This window comes from Miscanthus floridulus, chromosome 6 (genome assembly GCF_019320115.1).
Source record: "Miscanthus floridulus cultivar M001 chromosome 6, ASM1932011v1, whole genome shotgun sequence".
NCBI lineage: Eukaryota > Viridiplantae > Streptophyta > Magnoliopsida > Poales > Poaceae > Miscanthus > Miscanthus floridulus.
This window is the reverse complement of record NC_089585.1, coordinates 131182548-131198372: the sequence shown is the minus strand read 5'-3', so window position 1 is coordinate 131198372 and position 15825 is coordinate 131182548. Positions and strand designations below refer to the sequence as shown.

At 44.3% G+C, this 15825-nt stretch overlaps 1 protein-coding gene across 1 annotated transcript; it reads right to left on the bottom strand.

Moving 5' to 3' along the window:
- Positions 1–2787: 2787 nt before the first annotated feature.
- Positions 2788–8234, bottom strand: LOC136456996 (protein NRT1/ PTR FAMILY 8.2-like). Its single transcript, XM_066457032.1, has 5 exons — positions 8028–8234; positions 7691–7824; positions 7327–7544; positions 6702–7213; positions 2788–3748 (listed from the first exon to the last, which is right to left on the bottom strand). Exons 2-5 carry the CDS (start codon positions 7791–7793, stop codon positions 2878–2880), a joined length of 1704 nt encoding a protein of 567 aa, XP_066313129.1. The 5' UTR covers positions 7794–7824; positions 8028–8234; the 3' UTR covers positions 2788–2877.
- Positions 8235–15825: the final 7591 nt, after the last annotated feature.

Below are 15825 nucleotides of genomic sequence, written 5' to 3'. Positions count from 1 at the left end.
TTGTGGGTTTTTTAACAAACTTTCTCAAATCTAGACATTGACACTATGTAGAATACAAATTTTAGAAGTCATAATGCACTATGTTTCAGGACGGAGAGAGTATAATTTTGTACCTTTCCAAACAGCGTAAAAGGAAAAAACTGTCCCTAAACAGTAATAAAATCCCTCTCAAGTACGGCGCACAGTAGTTGAAAACCTCCATACCTGTCAATGTCAGTGGTTAGCAGATTCAGACATTCAGTTACCCATGACCAAACAAAACCACGTTCATTTTATATAGACTAGAGAATGAAATTACTAGTTGCAAAAAAAAAGAAATTACTGTAAATCTATATATCTGTAGTTGTCATTACTTCCTCTGTCCCTCAATAACTGTCGTTTTTGTTTCTCGAAAAACAACTTCGACTAGATATATATAAAAATATTAATATTTATGGTACAAAATTAATATCACTGGATAGATTGTTGAATATGTTTTCATAATAAATTTATTTGAAGATATAAATGTTGCACGTATTTTCTACAAATCTAGTTAAATTTATGGCGCGGAAACCAAAAGCGACAATTATTTAGGAATGGAGGGAGTAGTCATTAGGATTTGGTCCTGCAGATCTGGAGGTAAGTATATGTGTTTTATTTATATTAATAAAATTTGCCGTTAGCTAGCTATGTTAGACGTACTGTTACAGCTCATAACGCATTCCAAGAGTACGAGAATCGGTCATTCGTCGCCGTTGTCATTTCCTGTTTTTCCTGTTCGACGCATGTGAATAGAATATGCCAAAGTCTTACTTTGGCCACCGCATTGTTACTATCCTTCGAGGTTTTTGTAAGAAAAGAAATCGTGTACTATGTTTGAATGTGATGCCTAGGATCATGATCATTCGGCTCTATGCCTACTAGTACTAATCAAATCCTTAGAGGTATTCTTACGTTAGATTAACATAACTTTTTTTTATAAAGACACTCAAGCGTGAATGACATCTCAAGGAAAACAATAACTACTATAAAAGATAGACAATAAGACCTAAAACAACCTCTAAAAAGTAAAAGTACATAAAAAATCAAATCGGTCATCTTCTTCCTTCGATCTTTGTGCCGGAGCTTAAAGATTGCACTAAAAAGATAGCAAATAAAAGAGACACCTGCAAACATCCTCGCCAAATAAGACTTTCAAGACCGCAAAAGTCACTAACCGCTGACTACGGGATTTAGTACCCACTGAAAGAACATCAGCTGGAGGAACCATCAAAGAACGCATGCTTACAATCCTTCACCATCGGAACAGATTGTTGAAGATACCGGACCTTATTGTAGAACAGACCAAAAAAAAAAAGATATCGAGATCGCTGCATCGAAAGCCAACCAACTACTTCCTCTGATAAGAACATCAAATGCCAAAGATCTGAAGAGAATTAACAAATCTGAAAGACCATGCTCTTAGCGAAGAGAGTGAACAGATCTGGATTGTCATATATTACTACTACTTATAATAGGATATTCCTTTTAAAGCCTATACTTTAATTCTTAGGCTGTCTCCAACAGGAGACCCATTGCAGAACCCAAACCCAAAATGGATCTCCAACATAATACCTATAGCCTCCAACAGAGTACCTATATAGAAGACCAATTTTGAGTACCAGGAGAGGCATAACTCAAATCTGAGTATCCTCTCTCCTGAAGACCCATTTGCAGAAAGGGTTGTCTTTTGGGTCTTATTGTTGGAGAAAACAAAAAATAGGTATTGAACCCTTTGCCTGTAGCGTTACCCAAAAGACGAATGAGTCTTGTATTTTGGGTCACGGTTGTTCGAGACAGTCTTAGGGAGGCGTAAAAAGAGAGAGAAATACTGAAAATTCTCACAAAACAAAATACTAGGACATCAATTTAGTATAGTCTATAATTGTCATTAGCACTAATAACATTGAATTAAATTGCTTATAGATTACCCAGCTCTCCTATTCTAAAAAAAATAAATTAAAGTACCCCTGATTTTTTAATCTAAATTACCAATTTTTCGTCATGAAAGATAATTTAGAGTTATCCCCTAAATTTACATCTACACTACTCATATGTACCACCATGGGTTCGCTCTAGAAGTCATGAGTGTCAAATTGGATTTACGTTCTGATTTTTTTAATAACTACTCTCTCCGTTTCAAATTATAAGACGTTTTGACTTTTCTAGATACATTATCTTTAGTACGTATGTAGACATAGTGTATATTTATGTGCATAGCAAAAACTACGTATTTAAGAAAGGCAAAACATCTTATAATTTAAGACGGATTGAGTACTTACGTTCTGATTAACAGCCTACGAAACGAAAGAGAACTGTAATAACGAATGGCCGTGTGCGTGCGTACATCATGCCATCATGGTAACGCAGGGATTAAAACAATTCGTCGGCCAGAAAAGAAAATCCGTGTTCTTGTTTTGTGTAGCGCGTTTGAGGAAGCAAATAAACGCGCACGTCGTCGTCACAGGCTTAACAGTCGCTCTCGGGGCAGAATAATCGAAATTCCGTGCATGGCCCATCGCATTGTATCGACGGCGACTGATAATGCTAGGAACAGGTAAGAGGTCGTCAGTAGTGACGCAAGCTGCGGTGTCGTCGCGCGCGGCGAAAGCACGGAGCCATTGGCCCGTAACCCATCGATCGGCAACCCCTAACCTGTCGTTACCACCGATGAGATGGAAGTGTCCGTTTGACTCGAAGAGAGGTGCCTGAGCCCTGAGGCCTGCACGTCTGACACTGCACAAGCTTAACCTGCACCGGATTGGACCATGGGCTCAACTAATAAGCTTTATTGGACCGGGCCAAAGCCCAGTCGTTGTTCAACGGCGCTTTCTGTTTCCCCGGGCCCATCGTTTTGCATCACTCTACAGTAGACCATGGTCTTTGATCCACGGTCTTCTTGTACGTGTACCAGCGCGCGATGAGCAGGTAGACGCCGAAGTTTCCGACGCAGAGCATGGCGAGCAGCCAGAAGAAGTAGTCGAGGTGCGCCCGGTTGATGTCGTCGGGGATCCAGCCGTCCCGGCCGCCCCGCGCGGTGGCGCGCGCCACCACGGTGACGAGCGCGGAGCTGACGTAGTTCCCGAGCGCGAAGGACGTCATGGAGAGGCCCGAGCAGAGGCTCCGCATCGCGTCGGGCGCCTGGTCGTAGAAGAACTCCATCTGGCCGATGAACGTGAACACCTCGGACGCGCCCACCACCACGTACTGCGGCACCTGCCAGAAGATGGACAGCGGCAGGTACCGCCCGTCCCCTCCTCCGGCGCCCGTGTTAGTGTCGTACATGCCGTGGCGCGCGATGACGCCGCGCCGCGCCACCTCCAGCGTCCCCGCGGCGAGCATGGCTAGCGTGAGCACGACGAGGCCCACGCCCATGCGCGCCAGCTGCGTGAACCCGCGGTCGTGGCCCGTGGCGCGGCGCGCCAGCGGGACCACGAGGCGGTCGTAGAGCGGCACCCACAGCATGACGCTGAGGGTGTCGAAGACGGAGAGCACGGCGGCGGGCACGCGGAAGCCGCCCACGTACGGGTCCAGCGTGTCCCCCTGCAGGATGAAGGTGGTGGTCATCTGCGTGTACGCCGCCGCGAAGATGATGCCGCTCGCCCACACCGGCAGCAGGCGGAGCACGCACTTGAGCTCCTCCACCTGCGTCACCGTGCACAGACGCCACGCGCTCGCCGGACGCGCCGCCTTGTCGGCCGCCGTCTCCACCGCTGCCTTGTCCAGGAACCTGCACGCAGTATAGTTTGGTGCGTCATGGGGGCCTTGGTTTCAGTAAAGTTGCTATGATTCGACTATGGCTCCGTTGAACTGGCACAATTTTGGCTAAAACTAGCTGAAAAACACTGTTCTGACTGAATTGTTGTGAGAGAAAAATACTATTCCGACTGAAAAAGAAGTCGAATATGAGTTAAGAGCCTATGCAACCAGCGTCCAAGACAGATTTGCATGGAATCTGCAATCAAATTTCTGTATCAGACAGACAGCTGCCGACGTGCTGCGCATATATTAATATTATCCTAATTAATATTATCGGCCGGCTGGCGGCTGCTGCTTCATCCAGTGGCCTGGGTCTGATAATGACCACTACCACTGCTGCTTGCCGCAGAAAGGAAAGGTATGGGCGAGAAAACGAAATGAAAATGATATGAAAAATAATAATCTTTCTTCTTGCACTGCATCAGTTAGGCATGCACACGACAAACTTGCCGCGGTGCAACACAGCAACAGTATAATAAACAACTGGGCATATGAAGCAGCAGCACGACATCGGTACTAGAGGACCATCTTAGTCAAAATGCATATGATTGCGTTACTCCGGCGTACAATAATGTTGCAAACCGAGAGAAATCTCGCACACTGCTAGCACCAAGAGTGGCCGACGATGTCACAGCGCACACTCGAGAGGACGAGCAGCATGACGAAGACAGCGATGCAGGAGGAGGAAGAAGAAAACAGGGGCAAAATCTAGTATGTCGAATTTACTGATGGGAGAGTATCAGGCACCATACGACCTGCATTTTTTTTAAAACATAGCAGACCCTCAAGTAAGCACATGTAACTCACCCCTAACTCGAATGTGCATATTTGGAGAATGGATTGAAAGATATTAAAATGAAAAAAAAATATCATAGGTGCCTTATTGACGATGGAGGCATCACCTACTACGGCATCTATAGTGTCATTTCTTTCTAAAATAAACCTGAAAAAATTGTGTGCACCTATCGAGTCTAGGTTATGAAGCTAGATGCATAGGGTCCATAAAAATGAACTAGCAACAATTGGATTTGTATTTATGTATCTTAGTCCATATTAGTTTAAGAATTACCATTACTCGGATTTGTAGTCAAGTTTTTGGAGTTTACAGTAATAAAAAACAGTCTTGATTTTTTGTTGTCAATGTATAGTAAAATATAATTGGAACCATATATCTCAGAGTGGGTGGATGCTGCAAACTTCTAAAAAAGGTTACAGCTGAACCCTGGACGGATAGGTTCCACCATAGTCTGTAACGAACTCGCAACACTTAGATTTTTATTTAGAGGAAAATTTACCAGCGGTCCACGAAGTTGGCACAAGGTGTCACTTAGGTCCCCGAACTTTCAAAGTGATATCTGTAGGTCCCTAAAGTTGGCAGAGGGTGTCATCTAGGTCCCAAACTTTCAAAGTGATCACCGGAGGTCCCTAAACTTGGCACAGGGTGTCATCCAGGTCCCAAACTTTCAAAGTGATCACCGCAGTTCCCTAAACTTGGCAGAGGGTGTCATCCAGGTCCCAAATACTGTAGCGATTCGGCACATAATTTTAAAAAAAGAAATCTAAATTTTGGTAATGTAGCTACATTCCGCAGAAAATTCTAAAAATTGTATCTTTTTAATACGATCTCGCACGAAGATGATTTTTATATAAAAGTTGTAGCTCTCGACGGGATCTACAACTTTCTAGTTTTGAGTTTTTTAATTTGAGGTCGCTAATACACTCAAAAAAATTAAATAAATTTTCAGCAGTATATTAATCGCGTACGAACGCTTGTCGCCTTGAAAAAAACATATCTTTCTTATATGCTATTAAATGGAGATACTTTTTATATGAAAGATGTAGCGTTCGATGAGATCTGCAACATTCTAATTTTGAGTTTTTCAATTTGAAGTCTTTAAGATGTTCAAAAAAATTTAAAATGCAAAACCACTATACATGAACTGAAATCAGCATTTTAACTTTTTTAGCATCTTACCGACCTTAAATTAAAAACTCATAATTAGAAAGTTGTAGGTTTCATCGAGTGCTACAATTTTTATATAGAAATTATCTCTATCAGATGACATATAAAGAAGATTTGTTTTTTTTTCAAGGCGACAAGCGTTCGTACGCGATTAATATACTGCTGAAAATTTATTTAATTTTTTTGAGTGTATTAGCGACCTCAAATTAAAAAACTCAAAACTAGAAAGTTGTAGATCCCGTCGAGAGCTACAACTTTTATATAAAAATCATCTTCGTGCGAGATCGTATTAAAAAGATACAATTTTTAGAATTTTCTGCAGAATGTAGCTACATTACCAAAATTTAGATTTCTTTTTTTAAAATTATGTGCCGAATCGCTACAGTATTTGGGACCTGGATGACACCCTTTGCCAAGTTTAGGGACCTGCGGTGATCACTTTGAAAGTTTAGGACCTGGATGACACCCTCTGCCAAGTTTAGGGACCTCCGGTGATCACTTTGAAAGTTTGGGACCTAGATGACACCCTCTGCCAACTTTAGGGACCTACAGATATCACTTTGAAAGTTCGGGGACCTAAGTGACACCTTGTGCCAACTTCGTGGACCGCTGGTGAATTTTCCTCTTTTATTTATACCTTAGTCCAGATCAGTTAAAGAATTATCATTACTTCACATCGGAGTTGTAGTCTAGTTTTTGGATTTTTCAGTAATAAAAAATTTGGGCTTGATATTCCTTTTGTCAGTATGGGTAATCTGAAAACCATATATCCCAGAGTGGTTGGATTGTGCAAACTTCTAAAACGTCTATAGCTGGATATCGAAATATCGACGAATAGTTCAAGATTTCGCATGAAGCTAGATCTTATAACCGGAAAATTATTAACGATGACATATAGCTTACGATTGATAATATTCCCTACTCCTGCAAACAAACCTACGACGAGTGGCTAGCTACTGACCTGAACTGATCAGTGTGCGCGAGCCGGCGGCTCCCCTGTATCGCGGACATGCCGTCGACGTCCTCGCACTCGTGCAGCGTCGACGCGTCTTCCGGCACCTGGACGCCGCACTTCCTGACCGCGGCGACGACAACCTGCGCGACCCTGGTGAGCGGGCTGCCGGCCGGCGGCTGGTGCCGGCAGTACGTGGTGCTGCCGGCCAGGAAGACCGCGACGGCCAGCCCGCTGAAGAGCGCCGGGATGCCGTAGCCGAGCCCCCAGCTGACGCTGGACTGCACCCACACCAGCACGGTGCCGCCGACCAGCGAGCCGACATTGATGGAGAGGTAGAACCAGTTGAAGAAGGAGCTCTGCCGCCCGCGCTCCTCCTCGTCGGACTCGTCGAACTGGTTGGCGCCGAACGACGACAGCACCGGCTGCAGCGCGCCGCCCAGCGCCAGCAGGTACAGCCCCGCGTAGAAGGCCGCGCTCTCCAGCGCCACCGCCGCGCTCACCGTGAGCACCACGTAGGCCTGCGTGCGTACGTGCCGAAAACAAAACAAGAGAACGGCGACGAGGCAGGGTGGGTGAGCTTGCTTTTCAACTCTGCGTCTGATGGTGGACGACGACGTACGTACGTACGTACCACGACGGAGATGACCAGGAAGAGCGCGATGGTCCAGTATCTGCCGAGGAAGGCGTCGGCGAGGAAGGCGGCGAGGAGCGGCGTGATGGAGCTCGTGCCCAGCCAATTGGTGACGCCATTCGCGGCGGCCTTGCTGCCCTCGTGCAGCCGGTCCTTGAGGTAGTTCACTAGGTTCGTCGACACGGCGAAGTAGGCGATGCACTGGAAGCAGTTATTCGCTGATGTCCAAGTCCAGCCATCACCACGTACGAGTGCATGCAGTGGCCACAGGCCACAGCCAAAAGGTTGAGACGAGGCCATATAAAGTTATGAACAGATGCTCATCATCAGGGGAAAAAACAGAGGTTTATATATATGTTATTACCGAGGATGAAGGCGCAGGCCCAGAAGATGCGGCGATCTCTCTTGGGTGTCCGGCGATCGGCGCCGCCGTGCGAGCCATTTGATTCCACGGCCTCCATCTCCATGGTTCCAGCACCAGCTGTGGTTCAGGAGACCCTGAAAATTTCCACAGGTGATTTCGAAACCAAGGCAAATTCCGAAACCATGGACGGATGGAACCATTTCAGGAATGGAGATTTCAGAAACAGAATCATCAAAGGCGAGAAGACAAGGAATCGGTGAATATTGTTATCAGTCATGTACTATAAACTATTGTTGATCACATATAAAACCTGATGTGTACGGTTTCAGAAACCGACCTTTGGCTTGGGCTAATCGAAAAATGGGCCTTGTTTCAATCTTCACCCTACGTTCTTGATATTTCAGCGCTGCAGCAGTTCAGCTCTTATCCACGAATATTTCTGCGCTGGTTGCCAATGAAATGACTGCTGCTGGCGCTGCTAAGCAACTGCAACTTGGGAGTGAGACTGAGACCTGAGACCGGTGCAAAGCACGCAATGGTTTGGTGACCGAGCAGAGAGCATGGGCAGACCATGAGGACTAGCAGCAGCAGGTTTATAATAGCAGCGCCAGCGCGGGAACTGTAAGCTGATAGTCAAAAACTTTTCTAAAAAGTGCTACGGTAGTTATCACATCGAATCTTGTGATATGTGCATGGAGCATTAAATATAGACGAAAAAAAAACTAATTGCACAGTTTTGTTGGAAATCGCGAGACGAACGTTTTAAGCCTAATTAGTCCATGATTGAACACTAATTGATAAATAAAAACAAAAGTGCTACAGTAGACAAATTCTCAAATTTCGCGAACTAAACACAGCCATAGCAAAATGCTACTCCTAGCTTTTGAAAAATGTGCAGTTGCACTGTGCAGTGCGTGATGCTTCCACTTCGGTGTCACAGACAGAATGCCGTGCCTTCGCCTGCAACGCTGCGGGTTTTGTGAGCACGTCAGAGTGCAGGACAAGCTGGGCGTGGGCCGCCAGCACGGGCACGAATGGTGTTTTGGATATGCAGTATTGTAGTTCCATGGAAATGTGCGTTTACACTGCTCGTGCCTGTGCCTCTCACGGCAAACTTTCTCAATCTCCGGTCTTGAGACATGGAGGTCCACACACGAGAGCGATGTCCTGTATTTTTGTAACTTTGTCATACGAATTCGCAGGCTCTGAGCGCCCCGGCCGCGGGAACTAGAGGCGAGGAGCCGTGTGCGCCGCTCCACCGGTGATACTCATGGGATCAAATCGGGGCATCAAATTGGGGCATAACTAGGTAATCCCATAAGATCTCTCCACCACAAATTGAACAATTCTTCTCTCGAATTGGGGCATCAAATCGGGGATACTCATGGGATGGATTTACAAGGGGATCACTCTCAAAATGTTTTTCCACATCCTAGCATCCCATATCACAAAGAAATCATCCTCAAATCACAACTAGAAGAAAACAAAAAAAAATCAAAGAGATTGACACATGGATTAAATTCAACAAGTTTTACCTTCAAATCAACAGCGAGTTCATCTATACATCAGATTAGCCTACTTCCCAACATCCTCCCACTCATGTGAAGAGAAAGGCTAAGAGGTGCATATATCTCTCTTATACATCTCTTGCTTAGCCCTTGAGCCCTTGGCTAACTCTAGAAAATGAAAAGTGTGGACGGAATGATTGTCTTGGGCAGCCACTTGTAATATTTGTAGGGTTATTGCACATTCTAAAAATGCCTCATACAGAAAAGATTCAAACTTAGTTAGTTCACGCTAAAATGAAATAATAAAAAATATGAAAAGTTGCTAATCACCGTATTTGGGCCATAAATTAAAAAGAAGCCATATAAACCATTGTGGCACAATTTTAAGTTGAATTGTTCTCTTCAAGCTTGTTGCGCAAATGGTTTCATTGGAAAATTTGCTTTCCCTATAGGGTTGCAGTGTTAGCTAGTGCTCCTGATGAGAACGGGGTCTTAATCTTCCGTCAGGTGAAGGTACCTATAGATTTGGTGGAGATGTAATAGACCGATCCGACTTCAGATCGAAAGATCTGAACCCTGCAATCTTAGCACCACGTCTCTTACGGTTATCAACCATGCCATGATCCAGTTGACCTCTCCGAAAGGCTAATCTCTGTCTGCGAATCAAAGAACACAAGAAATAAAAAAAAGAATGCAACCTAAATGAAGTGACAATTGCAGATGTATGATTAAACACTCAAAGGTGGATTTCACAAACTAATGAAAGGTGGCTGTTCAATGACAAATTAATCTAAGCAAAGCCCAAAATCTAACGTGAGCGCTGGCGGCTCAATATAAAGTCTTTGGGTGTGCACAACCTTTGGACGTGCACCCAAATGGGCTCTAAGACGATACATGGCCCAACAGATCAAAATATGGTGTCGCATCAACCTGACAGATTCTGGACGTTGACTTATTTCAACGATTCTCATTGACTCCGGTGGAATTTTACACTATTGGATAGGTTATCTTCTTATCTTTTTTGTGCATTAGGTAGAGCGTCTAAAATATAATGGCATTTGTATATGTCTTGAGTATCCGTTTTAGTGCGGACTACTCCTGTAGGCCGAGTTGGACTCGAACTCAACTTGGGGTGGACCTCCCTCTTGACGTGGACACCCTGGCTAGTCTGCTTCGCCTCCATGCCTTTCTCCAAGCTCTTCATGACCCTCTCCAATGTTCCTAAGAATGATAAAAATCATTAGGTACCAATCTATCCTCATAAGATAAAAAGAATCATGTAAAAAAATGAGCTCACATCTAGATTTAATTGCCACATTTGAGCTCTAGTCATTGATCCTTGCATAACAGTCAGAGAAGCGGGAGTACATCCTAAGGAGTGATATCCTCATCATCCTGCCCTTATAGAAGTGGAGTTGTCCTCTACTCGTGCTCAGCTTCTCCCAGATATGGCTTCAAATCTGAAATGTTATAGGTGGGACGACTAACCTCAAACTCAAGAGGCAACCCAAGTTTATATGTATTGCTATTTATTTTCTCAATTATTTTATAAGGACCAACACCTCTAGGCATCAATTTAGACTTGAGCAACTCTAGAAATCTATTTTTTCTCAAGTGCAACTATACCAAATCAACAAGTTCAAGTTTAACTTCCTTTCTACCTTCACTACCAGCAATTTTGTATTTTCATTCATCTTTTCAAGATTTGGTTTAGAGATTTCATGCAATTTGAGAACAAAATAAACTCATTCTTCAGCATTGTTATGTGTTCTCTTAGTGGTAGTCAAAGGTAAAAGATAAATAGGAGCATGAGGATTAAATCCAAACACTATGCACGTGGGTGAAGGAGTCGACGCGTGCACCCTTGTCGTGTTGTGTTACGCCCCGAGCGTGACCTTGCCAAAGCAAGCAAGCGGCACTATGTAAGGTGGGGAGATAGCTCCTTGCCCCACTATAGGGGTGTCAAGCAGTAGCCCAGTGGCGTGCACCCGTTGTGGGATTTGATATATTTCCCCGAGAGCACAGGTCCCTTTGGGGACCGTGGCCCGGCTGAGCCCCTCCACGAGATGACCCGGGAGAGAGGCTCGGATCCACGTGTGCCAAGCTAGGATTGCTCGACTGCAGCCCCTGAGCATTGTGGGCCGAACCAAACGAACATCTTGTTTGTCAATCGAAGTAATCTGGGTCTCAAAGGTTTCGGTCGGGGCGCGCGAGCGCACCCGCTAGGTGTAGCTCCCGAGCCCCTAACTGATTAGTTGAATTAGTCGCGGGGTTAATCTCGTAGTAAGGATTTTTAGTTGTGGGCTGAAGTAACCCTGGTGTTAGATACTCTTCACTTGGGGACCAAGACCACCAGATCCCAGGTATGACATAGCTTCACTAACTAAGGATATTTTGCCTTCATACAAATAAGCATCTAGAGGGAAAACAACTAGAAGAGTGATGAAGAAAGAAGAGATGCAGGTGCATCAAGTCCACAAGGAATCCTCTACCTAAGATGGAGGTGTATGAGTTGAAGGAGGAGAAAATCGCGCCGAGAGGGCAAGTGAAGAAGAAGGTTCGTAATGGTATGAAAGTGCAATTAAGCCCTAACTATGGGTTTTGGTGATAATGATCACGTAATTAAAGAATTAATGAGATTTATCGATATGACAAGCAGGTAATCTATATTTGAGGATGTTACACGAAACGGAGGAGCCTCAAATTACAAATGTTGATGGCTTCAAACTAAAAGGAGGTTTAAATTATTTTATATTTTAAATTTGAGTATAAAAAAAGTCGTACTATAAAGGAGGACACAATGTTTAAGCTAACATGTGCTACCAAGTGCTCAATCTTACACATACATCATCAGTTACTCAGCCAAGACAGCCAACACTTCACTCTTACCCTTGCTGTCTTGCCAGGTGCGGCTGGAGACTGCCGCGGTGCGACAGTGCCGCACTTGTGCCGCGGCACTGCCGCGACTTAAGTGACCGTTGGGGCTGGAGGTATTTATACATTTCCCCTTCCTCCCCAACGTCTCTCTTCTCTCTCCCACTCATTCAGCTCGTCCAAGAACAGAAGAGTGCCCTTCTCTCTCTCCTTCATTAGTGACCTTGAGCTCCCAAACATTCTTCCTTGATTTTCTTTTTACCTACCTAGGTCTGCCCTTGGGAACTACTAGACCTACCATCACTGAATTTGCTCCTTTGCTTACAAAAATAGAAAGAAGACGGTCTGGTATTAGTAAATTTCTGTCCTATAATGGAAAGCTCATCCTTGTTAACTCAGTTCTTTCAGCTCTTCCTACTTTCTACTTGTGCAGCTTAAAACTTCCTCCCCAGATTATCAAACAAATTGACACCTTCAGAAAACACTGCTTGTGGAGTAAAGGGGATATTGATAGAAGAGGCAACTGCTTAGCTGCTTGGGACATAGCCTGCAAGCCAAAAAACCAAGGGGGTTTGGGCATTATTGATATTCAACGGCACAATGGTGTTGCGTAAAAAAAAGGCACAATGATGCATTACTCATGAAATTTCTGGACAAGTTCTATAACAATGCTGATGTACCCTGGGTCTCTCTTACTTGGTCCAAGTTTTATTCCAATGATCAAACGCCACCACAAAATAGAAGTCCTGTGGGGTCCTTCTAGTGGAAAGACATTTTGAAGCTCTTTGATAAATTCCAAAGTTTTGCAACATGCAGTCACAATAGAGGTAATACTGTTCTTTTCTGGTCAGACATCTGGGTAGATCAGGCTATGAAAGATAAATTCCTCCAGCTCTTCTCCTTTACAAGGAAGCCCAAATGCTCTGTCAGATTCTTTCTCAGTCAACAGTTGGATAGAATATTCAGTCCCCTCTCCCAGATAGCTGCTACCCAGCTAGAAGAAGTCCAACAAATCCTACAGACTAGAAATTTGGATGAATCTATCAATGATACGTGGAGCTACAGCTGGGGTTCCCCAAAATACAGCAGCAAGAAAGCCTATGGCATGCTAATTGGCACTACTCCAGCTTCCCCCCTCTTCAAATGGCTTTGGGCCTCAAGCAATCTGGGCAATAATATTTTTTTCTTTTGGCTCCTCTTAAGAGACAGATTGAATTCAAGAAACTTACTAAGGAGAAAGAACATGGATCTTGAAGACTACAGCTGTGTTCTTTGTAACTTCGGGTGTGAAGAAACTTGTTTCCATTTATTCTTTGAATGCCCTTTTAGCAGAGATTGCTGGGCTACAATCCCAATCAATTGGAACTTGAACCTCAGCCCTCTAGACATGATATTGCAAGCAAGAGCAGACTTTGATAGCACTATCTTCAGGGAAATAATTATCACGGCTTGTTGGGTGATTTGGAACACAAGGAATAAAATCATCTTTGACAATGGACAGAAAAATGCTGATCAGTGGAAAAGACAGTTCAGAGATGAACTTGGCTTGGTGTGCACCAAAGCGAAGGGTTCTAGGAGTACTCTTCTTAGTGCCTGGAGACAATTATTTGTAATGCTTTTTCTCTTTTCTTTTTGGGCCTGGAAGCCTTGTATTTTGCCTTTTTTGTACAGACCTTTTGTACATAACTATTCTTTCATTTAATGGAAAAACAAAAAATATAGGTAGAGGATTCTCCTACTGATTCGGTAAAAAAAAAAAAAATCAAAATTCACCTAGTGTCCATCTTCAGACAGTACTTTTCTAAAGTTTGTCTTTCTTGCAATCTATGTACTCTATTTTTTCTGTATGATATATTATGGGCTTGGCCCGTATAATATTTAATAAATCAAATAAAACTCTATGTACATAAAATTAAGCATTGTATGGTTTAATATCATACGAGATTTTGACTGAACGTCGACTCAGCTTATATGGTTGAAAATTATTCATCTTAATTGAGAAGCTGAGAAAAGGACATAGGCGTGCCACGCGCGCGCGCCGCCGCCGCTGCTGCCGGTCGGTCGGGCCGTGGCCGTGGCCGTGGGCTGAGGCCGTGGCGTGGCGGGCGGGCGTGGCCAGTCTTTTGCCACTTAATCCACATAATTATGGGAGTTTCTCCCTTTAATGGTGGAGGCGAACTGATTGCGTCAGTTACCGTTCCTTCCACTTTTCCGTCTCCTGGGATTCTCTGCTGCCTTTCTCCCTTCCCGTCGTAGCTATATATCCGTAGTCCTCCGTCAGTCCATATCCCAGTCTTACGCAACTGCTCCCGAGAGAAACCACATCTCAGCAGCCCTCTAGCGTCCTGTCCCGTACCTCTGTGCGCACGGAGTAGCGGGAGAGCAGGTGCCTCCAGAACCCTCGTGCACCTGAGAACCTTGCACGGGGTGTGCGGCGATTAGTTTTTTGGGGAGCGATCCGCGACTGCTCGTCCACATACGCCTTCTTTCTGGTGTTGATCGTTCTCGGAACCCGTCTTCTTCCTGGTGATTGCCTGTGGAACAAGGCGTCTTCTTCCTGGTGATCCATTCGTGGGACTGTACTGCGAACATCGTCCTGCATCGACTGTGGTCCACGACTTTGAGCAGCGCACTATGTCGACTAGTGCGAATGGAGCCTCTGATGCCCTCGGCATGGGACCCTCTGCTGGGTACAATCTAATCTATGTGATTACTGTACTTTGCGCTTTTACTGTATTGATCTGTATGTCATGTCTGCATGCTGTAGCGTTCATTAGAAATATACACATACACATATATGCCGTCACGAACCTGCTAATGTTATATTTCTGAATTAAATTGACCATTAAATTGCCTAAATTTCTAACAATCCAAAAAACTAATGTTAGGCAATTTTCTGTCAGTGGTTTTGCTGCTGCTTTGAAGCCAAATAATTTTGATGGTAAGAATTTCATGATATGGCATGCCAAGATGATATTGTGGTTGACTGCGATGAATTGCTATCACGCCGCACAGGGGAAGCCTGAACAGTTTACTTCTGAGGATGAGCAAAAGTTCTTGGCTGCCGATAACCTATTTCGAGGCGCCGTGATTAGTGCACTTCATCCTAAATATGAGAAAAACTACATATCTTGCACATCAGGCAAAGAGTTATAGGATGCTCTTGAGGCAAAGTTTGAAGTTTCTGATGCTGATAGTGAGCTGTACCTTATGGAGCAGCTGTATGACTACAAAATGGATGGAAACCGTTCTGTAGTCGAACAAGCTCATAAGATACAGGCGCTAGCAAAGGAACTGGAACATTTCCTATGTTTGTTGCCCGGCAAGTTTGTGGACGGCGGTATAATCGCTAAACTGTCACCTTCTTGGAGGGATTTTGCTACTTCTCTAAAACACAAGAGACAAAAGTTTAGCATGGCTAAGCTTATTGGATCTATTGATGTTGAGGAGAGGGCGAGAGCAAAAGACAACCGTGGAAAAGGAGTTGGGTCTTCCGCTGCCAATATGGTGCAGAAGAAAAACTCATTTGCATCTCATAATAAAAAGAAGAAGAACATGCATAAGAACAACAATACAAAGCCTAAGCAAACTGTACAGTTTAAGAAGAAAAACAACAAAAAATGTGGAGGCTGCCTTGTTTGCGGGAGTGATAAGCATTAGGCAAGTGCGTACCCAAACCGCAAATATAAGTAAGAAAAGAAATCAACAAACGTGGTAATTAGCGAGACTGGAGGAGGAACATCTGGGTATTTT